Source organism: Myxocyprinus asiaticus, chromosome 1 (genome assembly GCF_019703515.2).
Source record: "Myxocyprinus asiaticus isolate MX2 ecotype Aquarium Trade chromosome 1, UBuf_Myxa_2, whole genome shotgun sequence".
NCBI classification, from domain to species: Eukaryota; Metazoa; Chordata; class Actinopteri; order Cypriniformes; family Catostomidae; genus Myxocyprinus; species Myxocyprinus asiaticus.
In genome coordinates, this window is record NC_059344.1 from 47,524,852 (window position 1) to 47,540,875 (window position 16,024).

The 16,024-nt window shown below is 41.1% G+C and overlaps 1 protein-coding gene across 3 annotated transcripts in view; it reads left to right on the forward strand.

Annotated features, from left to right (window-relative positions):
- Positions 1-3,558: 3,558 nt before the first annotated feature.
- The window catches only part of lingo1b (leucine rich repeat and Ig domain containing 1b), a 29,917-nt gene continuing 17,451 nt past the window's right edge, over positions 3,559-16,024 (forward strand). For all 3 annotated transcript variants that reach the window (XM_051702087.1, XM_051702096.1, XM_051702104.1), the window contains exon 1: positions 3,559-3,841. Coding sequence is in view for 2 of the 3 variants with exons in the window: in XM_051702096.1 (XP_051558056.1) it covers positions 3,830-3,841 (12 nt within the window). In the remaining variant the exon portion in view is untranslated. The remainder of the gene's footprint in view (positions 3,842-16,024) is intronic.

Sequence of the window (16,024 nt, forward strand, 5' to 3'; positions counted from 1 at the left end):
ACGAGTAATGCACCATAAAAATTATTGTAAAAGTAATCCTCTATTTGTGCGCACTATTGCCGAGTGATGTCTTTGTTTGAGGAATAAATCCAAAGTTGAATTTTATTCAGTGAGAATAGTCCCTGTCTACCATAACACACAAATCCTGACCCACACTCATGATGTCAAATGCCATTGGCTCCTGCTTTTGTGACCGATTGTGAATGTTTGGAGGTATATTTTGAATGAAATATAACTGCCTTTACAGAGAGGCAGATTTTCAGAGGTTAAAACCTTAAGTTTCACTCTATGTTACATTTGAAGCTACCCTGTGACTTCAGAGGATTCTGAATGCAGCATGAGTCGTTTGGGATACTTTTATAGTGCTTTGTTTTGTTATTTTTTGGAATAAATTATTGTGACTGTACTGTTACATCTTTTATAAGTGGTTAAACAGACTGCCCTGAAACAGACCTAAAAGAAATTGATGATTCATCTTAAACTTACTGTACATGCACATCCAAATTTGTGTCCAGTGAAATGCACTGTAGAATGTGTCCCTCACCCTTACCAATTGCCACTGACAAGCAATCATAAGTAACAAATCATGGTTTTCGGCTGTGATGTAAACTAAATGTTTGTTTGTTTTTAAAAAAGGGGTACAAGCCCTTCACCCCCACCTCTTTGTTCAACAATAATTCAACACAAGAAAGAAAACTGCACTTGTCAAGCCATTTTTGGGGGGCCTTTAAATGAAACCTTGAAGGGATAGTTTAAAAATGAAAATTCTCTCATGATTTACTCACCCTCCTGGCATCCCAGATGTGTATGACTTTCTCCCTTCTGCTAAACACAAATGAAGATTTTTAGAAGAATATTTCAGCTCTGTAAGTCCATACAATGCAAGTGAATGGGTGCCAAAATTTTGAAGCTCCAAAATCCACATAAAAGGAGCATAAAAGTTATCAATAACACTCCACTGATTAAATCCATATGATCAGACACGATGTGATAGGTGTGGGTGAGAAACAGATCAATATTTAAGTGATTTTTTATCATAAATTTTCCTCTCTGCCCATTAAGGGGCGATTTGCACGAAGAATGTGAATCACCAAAAACCGGAAAGGGTAGAGAGTGAAAGTGAAGGAAAAAGGACTTAAATATTGATCTGTTTCTCACCCACACCTATTATATCACTTCTGAAGATATGGATTTAACCACCAGAGTCGTCTGGAGTATTTTATGTTCAAAGTTTTGGCTCCCATTCACTCGCATTGTATGGACCTACAGAGCTGAAATATTCTTCAAAAATCTTCGTTTGTGTTCAGCAGATGAAATATGACATTTCACACAGAAATGTGAAATGTATAATTTTATAAAAGCACTTTCATTAATTCTTCTGTTAAAACGTGTGTATTATTTGAGCTGTAAAGTTGTTCAAACTGTAATTTTTTACAGTCATTTTAGGGTTTGTTGACATTACATTGTCATGGTAACAAAGTTGTAAATTTGGCTATAACTTTACACAGAAAGTGTTAGTAAGCGATTTTATAACACTAAAATCATGTTTACATGCATATCCTTTATGTCTTGTGGCTATACTTTTGAAACAGTGAATATTTTAACATTCAAATGTTCAATTGGCCCCCATTCACTTCCATTGTAAGTGCCTCACTAGAACCAAGATTTTTGCTTTTTTTTTTTTTTTTTAAGAAAAGAAGGGACGAGTCAAAACAAATTTTTGGTTTAATCAATATTATGCCACAAATGCTGTCGATTGAGCTTACATTGTATTGAATCCGGAATATTACTTTATGTTTGCAGAAAGTGTCTGTGAGGTAATTGTGACCAAAATCAATAAGCGTAGAGTAAAGATGGAAAATACCTATCTATAAGTATAATTAAAGGAATAGTTCACCTAAAAATACTCATCCTTATGTTGTTTTAAACCTGTATGTATTCCTTATTTCAGTGGAACACAAAAGGAGTTGTTAGACAGATTGACAACCTCAGTCACCTTTCTCTTTCATTGTATGGAAAAAAAGATGCAATGAAAATAAAATGGTGAATGGGACTAACATAATATGTCTAACAACTCCGTTTATGTTGCTTGGAAAAAAACTTATATGGGTTTGAAACAACATGAGGGTGAATAAATGCCAGAATGTTAATGTTTGGGTGAACTATTAATGATATTAATAATATAATTGTAATGATGTTTGATCTGCAGCTCACCCAAAAGTACTAATGTTTTGCAAGAGGATTATGTGATTATGTTTCCTTGTTGGCCTTAAATGTCTACAAAAAGTCTGTCTTTGAAGAAAACCAGTTTGTTCAGAGGATATGTCTTAAACAGCTTCTGTGGAACAGCAAATGCCTTAACATACAGCTCTATAATATGTAGTTGTAATTCTATCACAAGAACCTTGACGGTTGCCATGTACCACACAACAGCTCATCTAATAAGTCACACCATCGGCAGCTCTGCGTTGGTGTTCCATGGGAAGATTAGAATGTTAACAAAAATGTCTAGGACAGATCCACAATGGATCACACACTCCCTCTCTCACACCATGCCTTGATCTGGTTTTACTGGGTAGAGATAAATCCCTCGCACACGTAGGGTCGCCTCTACTCTTCTATGCCTTTCTGCCCCTTCCGTTCTCTTCCTCACACTCTCTCACTCATCCTCTGTCTCTGCTCAGAGGAATATTGAGGCACCTCTTCAGTGTGTTTGTGCTGCCTAACAACCCCTGTGCCTTGTGTTCCACATCACCCTTCCCCTCCAACCCCCATCAAATCTGCATTTGATTACCCCCCTCTGGTAATCTCACTCGTCTCTCTACCTGCCGCACCACTGCTTCTCACTTATTGTTTAGTATAATGGTGTGGGGACTTACAAGGATTTACACCTGATTATATCCCGCAGGGCGATCCCCCATAGACTGACCTTGCAGTTCACTATTGCTATTGGCTAAGCACACTCAGCTCATCCGGCCAAATTCCTTTTCTTCTCTCTCTCTAACACACACACACACACACACACACACTCTCTCTCCATTGGCTGTTGTTTATCCACCCTGGCTGTTTACCTCCTTGAGTCATCCATTTGTCACATTGCAGCGCCTGGTTGCTTTTGATGAACGCTGCATTTTGCATAAAAGCTCGGCATTAATCACTGTGTTCTGACAGAAAGGGGGAGACAGGGACAGGTTCCACAGATTTCTTTTTACCGCCCCCCCCCCCCCCAATGGGTATGACATGCCAGCATCGCTGTGTCCCCTCTCATGTTTCCCACTGCAGTCAGTCTGATGAACAGCAGAATTGAATTTCATTAGAAACACTGTCCCTGTTTTGAGCTTTGTGCTGTTCCTCTCTTCATCTCCCCTACTCTCTCCCTTTCACTCCTTATCCCTCTCTGCCTGCCGGTCTTAAGCTCTCTCTCCCCCTCCCTCCCTCGCTTCCTCCGTCTCCTCCATCTCTCCATCTCAATGCGCCACAGCTCCTCCCTCCACCTTGCACAGCATCGACTCCTCCCTCTCCATCTTTCTTCCCTCAATCGCGCTTTCGCTCTGCTGGGTATGGGATGTATGTGAGCGGGTGTACTCTTGTTTACATGCATGCCTGCATTTGGGACACACTCTCATGTATTCCGTGGACTGTAGCTGCTTCTCCTTCACACTCTGAGAATTTTCCAGATCTCACTTTCAGGAATTGTGTGCTGTTTTGTTTTACCTCTCACTCATGAAATTCTTCAAAGGCCTCCTCTGTGCCACCCTGCCACTCTGGACCGATCTGGATCTAAACTGCTCCCTGGCAGGATGGAATTGCCAAATTTAGACTCCACTGCATGACGTTTCTGGTAAGAGCAGTGTGCATTCAGTGTTAGATTAGCATTTTGAGAACTCTTAAGATGCTGCAAAGGGCTGAAGGTAGATGAGACTGGAATATTCAGGGAGAAATATGTCTTCAGAGGGAAAGGGCACACACTCGGGGAAAGATGCTTAATAATGGTTCTGAGCTGAACACAGAATGTAGAATTTTAAATGGATGTAGCTTGTCATGCATAGGGAGAGGTCATTTACTATAAATGAATATCTGCCATTCATGCATATTTTCACCTGCACTCTGTGTTCCTAAAAAAATTCACTTTGTGTTTCTAAGACCAGGTTATAATGCATGTTGTCTGTAGTGCAGGCATGAAGGTATGCATGCACATCTTATACAAGCAAGTCTTCTGAATGTTTTTCTGGCTAACCGTGGTACTGTTGTCATGGTTTATTTCTCGAAGATGAGGGATCTTTATTTTACCAGATGCAGTATGGAAGCAAATAATGTATTGCTTTTTTAAAGCTGGTGAATCGTATTTCTTTTTTATTCACAGCCGTCATTATAAAGCATCCTTCTCTTTTTCTCTTTCTGTTCTTCTCTCTCTCTCTCTCTCTCTCTCTCTCTCTCTCTCTCTCTCCCTGTTTTACTGCTCGGAACAAGCAACTTCCTCCGCTGGTAAAGTCGTGTTTAAAGGAATAACAACATTACACTTTATTTCTTAATCTTGGCAGGCTGCCCAAAATACATTAAGACAGCTTTACTGGATGCATCAAAGATTCATGCTTTCTCAGTGTCCTCATTGGTACATCCTTTACAACTGTCAGATCTCTATTCATAGCTCCTCATGTAGATGTGCATTCTCAGTGCACATAAATAAAATACAAGATTCATGTTTTTGGGCCCCTATAAATGATCAATGCACATATATGATGTCTGAATAGATGATTGAATCATTGAATCATATTTTATTGAATCAAAGACACAGTGCGCTCTGCAAAACCTCCTGCTGTTTTTTAAAAAAAAATTTTAATCCTGAACACAGGTTCCATCAAAATATAATGCATCTGCAATATGCATATAGTTATGTATTAGGTAGGAACAATGGATCATAAAACAACTGCACAGCAACAGTATCCTAGTCACATTCTGAAGATGCTGTAACTTGCCAGCATAGAAATACAAACCAAAATGTAGTGCTGTGACTGACAATCCAGGAGTGAATAGTGATACAAATGAGACTGAGTCTCTACAAAAAGATACATTTTCAATAAACCGCCGATTGTGTTAACAGACCGTCTCCCCATTGAACATGTTCTATGTTGGTGGTAATAGCCATTATGATAATGCTGCAGTCTGATAACAAACACCAGATGAAACAAGATAAGGCAGTGCTACAAGAGAACTGCATCGCCTCGCTCTTGTGCTGTAGATTAGAGCCTGTGCCTTTCAACCCTTATTTTTCACAGCTTTTGTGAATTATATAGCCCAGGCTGAAAAGAGGCCAAATCCCAGAAATCATTAAAATTCGGATTCTTTTCCGATTATGACCCTGAATCCCCCCACTCCAACTTTGCTGCTCACTCCCCTATTCATTTGCCCCGACGTCTCTCTGAAACACTTTTTTGAAGCACTCAGTGAGGGCCTGCTTTCAGCAGCGGTGGCATAGATAGACAGATTGGGCATGCATTTGTCCTCATTGTAGTGAAATGCAAGAATCAGACGCATCAGCGTAGCAGCTCATTTCTGTCACACAAAATGAGGGACTATTAAAACAGGCTGCACAAAGCAGGGATGCCAGCAAGTGACTGCTGTGAGAGGTGACCGAGTGGCATATCAGACAGTGCACAGTCACTCCAGCCTCCCACAAATGTATTCAGAAGGTCACACTGCAGCAGACTCCCCCATTAAAATTTAATCAGGGACAGGGACCCATTCTGAATTTTTGCCATCCGTTTTGAGAGGTTATGTGCTTGATGTGAATATAAATTATGTTTACATGCTTAAAGCAATGCCATCAATCATCTTTGAGAAGTTATCATCATATCTGATCTGATCATATCATCTGGGCTGCTGTTGATGGGTGAATTTGTGCCTTTTGAAAGCAGAGAGGAAGGTATCATTGATTTTATCTGTCAGAGTAATCAAATTATTAACCTTGGATGGAGTGCTGGTCAGAAGAACAATGCTTGCATAATTTAGGAAGCTTGAGAGTGATTATCCTGTGGCTAATTTCGTGAGATAAGCCCCTTCTAATAGAAGCATTGATAAGGAACTCCAAGGAGTGCTCGGCTTGAGCTAGATTGCTTTTGGGATTACGGTTGTCCCATATTCTCTCCACATTTTCTCTCTCCTTTTGTTTCAATTAAACCCAAACAAAGAGCGTGAATCTCGAGAGCTTTAATGAGGAAAGAAAACACTTTATGGAATTATTATTAACCGTTCCCGGAAAGCTGAGTGGAGGATTGACGTGGAACTGGGTCCAATTAGACTTTGCACTATGACAAGGAACCTGACAGCGGCTGCAATTTTGCAAATTTAGACAGACTAGGGGCTGAAATAACCTATAATGTTTCAGCAGGTTGATGGGTGGGCACATACTCAATGATGCTCACAAGGGATGGATGTGTTTCATTGTGAAGAATAAGAGAGTACTGTGAGACATTACAGAAGTGCATCTGTTACATTCCCACCCCTTGATAGATGCTAATTTAAACTGCAACCATCACATATTGCTCCACAGGCAGTTAGTCAGAAGACCAATATTTGTGTGACAGGTTGTAACTAATTTTAATCTCAACCATGCTTGGAGTTAAAACGTTCACATCATGTACTCAATTTACGATAGTATGAAACTTCCAGGCCACCAATCAGCAAAAAGAATGGTGTTGCTCTGGGTCTGAACCTTCTTTTTGATGGCAGTTTTTCGGTTTCTCTTCAGATTAAGATGCTGTCAAAGTACAGACATTGCAAACTGTAAGGAAAATAACATATATTATGTGTACTAGGATCAAACAAACTACACACTATAGTCATGTTTTAGTATGCTGCACATAATTCCATATAGCATTTATATAATTCCTTTCCACACAAAAACCTTGTTTTGGCAGTTTAGTCATACCTTTTGTTTGAACGGTGAAAATTAGATCACAGTGCTTGACATTTTCATTTCAATATGCCTTGAGTTCCCAGTGTTTCGACATAAGGGTTCATGCTAGTTTTTCCTTTAGTGGAATGTAGCCTTCCAAACCTTGGGCTTTGATCTAAATCTCACTGTCATCAAAAAACAAGATCAAAAGAGGGAAGTCAAATGGAAGCAAACAGTTGGAAGATACGTCTCTGCTTTGAATGCTGCATCCGTAGGCTTAAAACCCAAACTGATTTGGTATACAAAGTTGTTTGTGTGATGTAGGAAGAAGACAAATGTATGGGGCAAGCAGGGCTGATTATTGATTTGGCTCAGGTCCTCTCTGATTAACTGCTGTTGTAAATACCGATAAAGACACCTGCTTATGCTGTGATGAACGGTAGCAACTTGATTTGCTACTCTCAACTCTGGCAACTCTATTCCTTTTTTGAATGATCTATCATGCAGATTGCAGGAATATATGTAAACAAATGTTGGTCTCTTTCACTCATCTTTTAATTATATGCAGTCAGTTTTGTTATAAGAGCAATACAAATGCATGTAAACATTCTAACACAAAAGAATGAAGACCAAAAGGATCCTCATTCCCTCTCTTAAAGAATGCATAATCATTCTGTAGAATTAACATTAAGACTCCAGTCATGACCATGTTTTCATAAATGTATTAATAAAATATATCTTTACATAAAAATTGTTTTCAAATGGGGTACATGTGAATTTGAAATTACAAACATAGAGTGATGAGAGAGTGAATGGGGTCACCAATACAACTAGAATGCTGCATGAGGCCAGACAACCAATTTAGTAGATAAGTACTATTTATGCATTAGGAATATTTACATAGCTGTTGACCACTGAATATGCTTCATACTCTGAAATGTGTACAGTGTGATCAGTAAAAAGAAAGAAGAGGAAAAAAGGAGATTAAAACAGACAGAGAGAAAGGGATGATGAATAAATAGATTGGAAGAAGGAAGATGAACTCCCTCAGGCCAGTATAGCCAATAAGTTGCACCACATATTTCACTATATTCTCACTACTTTCAACTCACATTAGCTTTCTATTAAATTGTTGCAAAATTAAGAAACATTATGCTTAAGTATCATTTACCAGTGCAAATTAATCTTTATTTCATCAAAAGAAAAAAAATCAAAGTAAAATTAAGCATTTTGTGTTTGTGATTCCAAATTGCTCCTGCTTGTGGCTCACATTAGAGTCTAATGATTAGACCATCCTCGAAACTAAGCACAGTTTTCATTGTTTCTCCCTCCTACCTTTGTGCTTATGCATTTGTAGTGAGTTGAAATGTAATTAAGATGTGATCCTTCTTATCTTAAACTTGAATTAAAATGTATAAAGCCAACAGAAGTTTTTATGGTCTAGGACAGCACCCTGAGTCACAATATTTAATCTATTTTCACAAGCTATGGTACAATTTACATAACTTCTTCCTTTAAAAATATCAAAATGATGAATCATCATATGATAAACAAGCTTGCTTTCTGTGGTGTTGTTTTAAAAGAAAGAACATTTTTTTTGCTTTTTACTGTATATGTTTTCCCCCAAGTGCAATTCTCTCTCGATCAATGGGTTATTAATTACAACTGTATGTATAAAATGTTGTTTCATGATTGGTCTTACCTACAGAACACTGGAAGTTAAATCACTAATTATAGCACTTATGTGCCTGAGAGGAGTGTGTTTAATGCTTTACACTCATTAATTAATCCACATTAAATAACTTTAATGTAACATTACCATATACACCAGTGTAATGGCAGGTGAAAGTCTCGGGTGCATGCTACACAACAACACAGAGGTGTAGTGACAAATATCAGACCACATACACAATATACAGTAAGTACAATATACACATTATGCACAAAATACACAATGTACAATGTTTACAATAAACAGTAGACTACACATAATATACAATTTGCAACTGCATATGGCTTAGTTGAAAGAACAGTTCACCCAAAAATGAAAATTCTAGTAATGCACAGAAATGAAAATTCTGGACACATTGGGCTAAAAAACAAAAATTAGAATCAGAAATGACACATTACTACCATAACATGTAGCCGCTCGGCTATTGGATAATATTTTAAAAATATTGCACAAACTGACTTTTGCCTAATTTAAGCTCATCATTACCCTACAAAGAATACACAACAAAGGACAAATGCATATTTTCCTATTCTAATATTTTATCCTCATATCTGTCCATCATTCATGTGGTCATTATTGCCTTGAGTGGGGAAAAATGAACAGGGTTTCTCTATGACCATAGTTGCTTTCACACATACAGCCTTTTCCAGAAATGTTACTGCAATTTTCCATTTAGAGGTCATGTGTTAACACGACCCGTTAGAAACTATCAGTATATCAGCTTTGGCAATTTCCCTAATGATAAGTTGCGACGTTGCCTGAAAAGTTAAGTTTTGATGCTATGTGTGAACAAAGCCATAATATTAGCAGTCTGAGTATGTAAGAGATCAGGACACGTTGATGTATTAAGTCTGTGATGAGACAATCACAAAGTTCTGACGGAGATGACGCAAATATTCTGGAGTCGAAAAAATTAATCAAATTGGACAGATAGTGAAATAATCCCATCTAGTCGGAGGATTTCAAACATGTTTAATATTGTAGAGCCAATTATAGAGGAAGTCTCATAGTGTATGATGCTTAATGACTCAAATCTTAAGTATGGTGAGCAGACAATGGAAATCGAGCATATTGGGCCATAAAAAAGAAAGTGTCCAAAACAAAATGGGGGAATCTGTGAACAAGGGGATATGTGAAGAGAGGGTTAGGTCCAGGTAAAATGGGTGGGGTTCGGCAGCCACACGTGCTTCTCTGGAGCAGCCAACTGCTTCTCTGGAGTGGCCCAGCTTCCCCCGGGCCACAGCGTGTGAGGGGAATGGCAGCGACGCATGCTGTCCTCCCAGGCGACTCATCTAACCCATGCCAGGGTTTCGGGGAGCAGGTCCAGCAACACATCTAATTTGTGCCAGAACAATACCTACTCTGTTTCTGGACCTATGAGGACACCAGCATCCATGCACAGGGAACTATAAGCTGGCCTTTTGAAGAGAAGTGCACTCAGCTTTTAAAGGCAGTGGTGATGAGGATGTTTAAACATCAGGTGTGCCTCATCACGCGCTGCCAAATGGGGATAGTCACTACACCCTTCCTTTCTCTTGTCCACTACAGTTGTGGCGATGATGATCCAAGGAAGGGTGGCATGTCATTCTATCACCTGTAGCCAGTGGCGGGCCATGAATTTACAGTCTAGGCCTTCAGTGTGATTCATGCCATTAAGAAAACACAGTTTCACAATGAATAAGACACCCTTTGCCTTTGGGCATCATACATTATGTCACAGCTAACTAGTAATACCAATTGACATTTTAAAAACGCATCCACGCACAAAAGCCAGAACTTGAAACGACACTTAATGCTCAAGCAAGCTTAATTTTAACTGCAGCATGACTGTTTTCGGAAATGAACGTCTCCCGAACAGACATTCAAAAATCATAATTTTTCATATGAATCTACCAAGGAGGTCTATAATACTTGGAAAGATCTATCTGTTACACCGTTAGTGTCTGCTATCTCTCCTGAACGCCGCCAGATGTCGCCATCTACAGAGTACTAACCCTTCCTTCACGAACTACATTTCCCATAATCCTGGTGCTTACCAGTCACCATCAGCAGCTGTGCAAGCTCACCTTTATCATGGAAGAACTCTTTAAATCTGTGCAGCCAAAACTGCAAGTATCTCCATTGGGGGTTTCCACTAGCAACTCTGCCAGCAGCACATTGCACTCTACAGCTGTTGTTAATCCTCGACTCTCGCTTCCTGAGAAGTTTGACGGATCACCCAGTAAGTGTCAAGGATTTCTCTTCCAATTTGAGCTTTTTCTCTCTCAACTACCTCAAATGTATCCCAATGATGAAGCTCGTGTTTCCTTTATTGTATCACTGCTGTCAGGAAAGGCACTAGACTGGGCTACTGCAGTATGGAGTCATGAGAACATTTTAAAATGCTATTTGTCTCACTTCCTAGCTTGTTTACGGGAGGTTTTTGAACACTCTGAGGGTGGTAAGGACCCAGGTGAACTTCTATTGTGTTTAAAACAGGGGAAGAAGTCTGCTGCTGAATTCTCTTTATCCTTTTGCACGTTAGCAGCACAAACTGTGTGGGTAGAAGACACTTTGAAATTGTTGTTCTATCAGGGGTTAAATCCTGATCTTCAAGCTGAACTAGCATGTCATGATGAGGGGAGATCGCTTGATGAATTCATCAAATTAGCCATTCGCCTGGATAACCTGATCAAAGCCCATCGTCCAGTCAACCCTCTACAGACACTTCATGCTGACATTGCTGCAACCAGTTATAACGAGTCCATGCAAGTGGGTCTTTCTTCTCTCTCCTCCGAAGAATGAAGACGCCATCTCCGGGAGAGATTATGTATCTACTGCGGACAGTTGGGACATTTACTGGCTGCCTGCCCTACTGCCGGCAGTGAGTTTGTAATTTTCAAACCTAATTCATATCGAACAGTTTGAAGTTTCTGTTACTTTACATGTGTTAAATAATGAACATCATGTATCTGCCATTTTATATTCTGGGGCTGCAGGTAACTTTATTGACCTGGGTCTTGCCAAAAATCTAAATCTGTCCTTTGTCCCCTGTGTCCCTCCTTTACATGTATCAGCGCTAGATGGACAACCTCTGGGCTCTGGGAAGATTCAAAAGATCACCCGACACATTCGTCTTGAAGTTGGACTCCTTAATCATGAGGAGATTCAATTCCTAGTCACTCAATCTCCTAAGAACCCGCTTGTTCTTGGCCTGCCATGGCTGAGACTTCACAACCCTGAGATCTCATGGAGAGATGGACAAATCATTCGTTGGAGTGCTTCGTGTTTCCAATTTAGCCTCAACCTTCCTGAACCCATCTCTCTCCCTCCTGTAAGCACCACGACTATCCTCAATGAGAAGGAGATGTCGATCCTGCCACATTATTATTCGGATCTCCAGGAGGCATTCAGCAAATCAAAGGCTACGCAACTTCCTCCTCACCGTTCCTGTGACTGTGCCATTGACCTTCTGCCAGGCACCTCCCCTCCATGCGGATGAATATACCCCTTATCTGCAACTGAAACTAAAGCTATGGAGGAGTACATGTCGTAGTCCCTAGAAAGAGGGTTTATTCAACTATCCACTTCTCCTGCTTCTGCTGGTTTCTTCTTCATAGGAAAGAAGGACGGGGGCCTTCGTCCATGCATTGACTACCGAGGCCTGAACACAGTCACCATCAAATATCGCTATACTCTCTCTCTGGTACCAGCAGCATTAGAGCAGTTATGATGCGCCAAAATCTTCTCCAAACTGGATCTTCGTAATGCCTACAATTTCGTGATCTTACTGGCAAATGGGTTATTGTCTACATCGATGACATTCTGATATACTCTTCTTCCCTTGATGAACATGTTCAACATATCAGAGTGGTGCTCAACCACCTCGTTCAACATCAACTGTATGCCAAAATGGAGAAATGTGAGTTTTACCAATCTACCATCTCTTTCCTGGGTTATGTCATCTCCCCCGAGGGGGTCACCATGGACTCTTCTAAGGTGCAAGCCATGCTGCAATGCCCACTACCTATGTCTGTCAAGGAACTACAGCGCTTCCTTGGTTTTGCCAATTTCTACAGATGTTTCATCTGAGGTTCAGCTTGGTGGCTGCTCCACTCACCTCATTGCTCAGAGGAAAAGCTCTGAAACTACTCTGGACACCTTCTGCTCATCAAGCCTTCGATGACCTCAAACAATGTTTTACGACTGCACCCATTTTCCATCATCCAGACCCCACTTGACCCTTCATGCTGGAAGTGGATGCCTCTGATTCAGGAGTTGGTGCAGTACTCTCTCAATGACAAGGATCTCCCACCAAACTCCATCCACGTGCCTTCTACTCATGCAAGTTGTCAGCTGCTGAAAGAAATTATGACATCAGCAACCATGAACTGTTGGCCATGAAAGTGGCTTTTGAGGAGTGGAGACATTGGTTAGAGGGAGCTCATCATCCTTTCCTGGTGATCACGGATCATTGCAACCCGGAATACATCCAGTCTGCTAAGCGTCTAAATCCTCGTCAAGCTTGATGGTCTCTATTCTTCTCCAGGTTTGATTTCACCATAACCTTTCGACCTGGTTCCAAGAATAGCAAAGCCGATGCCTTGTCCCACATTTATGGGTCCACTACTTGCAACAACCCTGTGACTTCGATAATCCCACCAACCCTCATTGTTGCTTCTGTACAATGGGACATTATGGCAGACATCACCCAAGCTCAGAACCAAGAACCCACTCCCACTGACTGCCCTCCTGATAAGGTCTTTGTTCCCAGATCCTTACACAACAGAGTTCTTCAGTGGGTGCATGACTCCGGACATCCAGGCGTACAAGCTACTTGCAGGTTAGTTCAAAACCAGTTTTGGTGGGAGAACCTAGCGACTGAGGTCGCTGACTATGTTAAGAACTGCAATGTGTGTGCCACCTCTAAGTCTGTTCGACAGCTCCCGTCTGGTCTCCTTCAACCTCTGCCTGCCCTTTGTCGTCCTTGGTCCCATATTGCTGTGGATTTTGTCACGATCTACACAACTCTCAGGGTTTTACTACCATCTTAACTGTGGTGGACCACTTCTCTAAGGCCTGTAGATTCATCCTTCTGCCCGAGCTCCCCTCATCTATGGAATGTGCTGAGAATCTGTTCCAGTACGTCTTCCGCTTCTATGGCCTACCAGAAGACACTGTCTCCGACCATGGTCCTCAATTCACCTCCCGAGTCTGGTCTGTATTCACCTTTCCCTGGTCCAGGGAGCCATCCGATGTACCTGCAGTCGATGACTGGATGCAGTGCAGTGAGGTTATCTGGGATCAAACTCATGTCCACTTACAACATGCTATTCGCTGACAGAGGGATCAGGCCAATCTCCATCAGTGGCCTGGCCCCAACTATGCTCCAGGGCAGTGGGTTTGGCTATCAACCCGAGATCTTCTTCTTCGGCTCCCGTGCAAGAAATTAAGTCCCAGGTATGTTGGTCCTTTCAAAATCCTTCGTCAAATCAATCCTGTGTCCTTCAAGCTTCAGCTCCCTGCTAATTACCGTGTTTCTCCCACCTTTCATATTTCCTTGCTCAAACCTGCGGCGCCTCTGAGAGAGGAGAGCTCTCAAGACCCCCAGAGACCCCTTCCATTCCTCACTGATGGAGAGGAGGCCTTTAGGGTACACAAGCTCCTGGATTCTCGACGCCAGCGTCGGACTCTCCAATACTTGGTTGACTGGGAGGGCTATGGCATTCCTGGTGAACTCAGACGATATTCTGTACCCTACTCTCATCTCTGAATTCCACCATGATTTCCCTAATCATCCCGCTCCCAGAGGTTGTGGTAGACCCCGACGCAGACAACCTCCTTGCATCAGGAGCCACTCGCGGGGGGGGGGGGGGGGTCTCTGTTACACCGGCAGTGCCTGCCATCTCTCCAGAATGCCGCCAGAGTTTGCCATCTCCAGAGTACTAACCCTTCCTTCACAAACTACATTTCCCGTAACCCTCCGCTCAGACTGATTACTCACCTACCTGTTTCACATTATCTCAGTACTATTACTAACCAATACTATTTTCCCTGAGTTTTGACTCCTGCCTGTTCATCATATTTCCCAGTCTGCTTGTGTGTTTTTGGACGTATTGCCTGTTTACTCCTCTGTCTCTCGGATTTACTTGGTTTGCCTTTCTTGGACTGTTTTCCTGTGTACTGAACCCTTGCCTGCTTTTTGTTTACCCTTTGATTTGCTACTTTGTTGTACTGTTTACACTTTTATTAAACTGCATATGGATCTTAACATTACTGCCCCGGCGTCTTCGCTACACTATCTAATAATATTTGTGATTTAAATGTTGCTTGCAAAAAATTTCGTTTCGTCAGGGTAAATGGTTATGCTGCGTTTCATTCAAGTTGGATGAGGGATATTCATACTTGATATCTCCGACCATAAATGTATTCCATTCCCCGATATTCGGAAGATGACTTTTAAGGAAACAAAACTGCAATGCTCCCGTTAGCTTAGCAGGGGTTTGACTTATTAGAGATGTCTCCTAGCAACCCAAATGATAAACAATGCAGCAGCGCTAGCATTTGTGCTAGAGGTGTACGATTATCAAAAGAGATTATAATGTTTTATACACCTGTTTCTGCAGGCGTTTGTTAAACAAGCTTTAATATCATGTAATGTGGAAACGAACACATTTATCGATATTACTTAAAAGTGAATGTTTATCACTTACTTTGTATATCTCCCTGAGTGTCGACATGTTTGTGTGACATCATGCCCCTGCATCTCGGCAAACTCGGAGTTGAGAATTTCTGCACGAGCCTACAAGTTGTAATTCTGACTTAAAGATGCATTCCATTGCACTTTTCCTAGTAGGAAGTTGTAAAATCCGACTTTCCAAGTTGAATAGAACGCAGCAGCACTACTTTTCAAAACTTGATCCAACACTGAATGCTCCAGCAGCCTAACTTACACTTAGAAAACTCATGATGTTGCTATAACAATGCAAAAAGCACTTACCAATTTACTTGAAGTTAAAATCAGTCCTCCTTTCCTGTTTAATAAATTAAGCAATCGCACAGTCATGCAGAACATCTCATGTTTTTAAATCCATAAGGATCTCTTTCTCAATGGTGATAGCAGCAGTGATAACAGCCGACTGTCAGACAGCTTGATCATATGCTTTTCGCTCTTGAATTACGTACATCATTTAAAGCGTGATTGCTTCACTCAAGGCCAGCTAGAAGGCCTCGACCGGGACATATCCTAAAGACCACATCCACCAAAAACAAATAAATCAATCTGGCTGATGAATCTGACAATCTGACATTAGATGTGCATTCATTTGCACTGTTGAGGGATTCTGTGGAAATTCTGAAGGTTTAGCGGGGTGGAGCTCAAACTCAAAAATATTTATTTATTTGGCATGTTAGGCCAG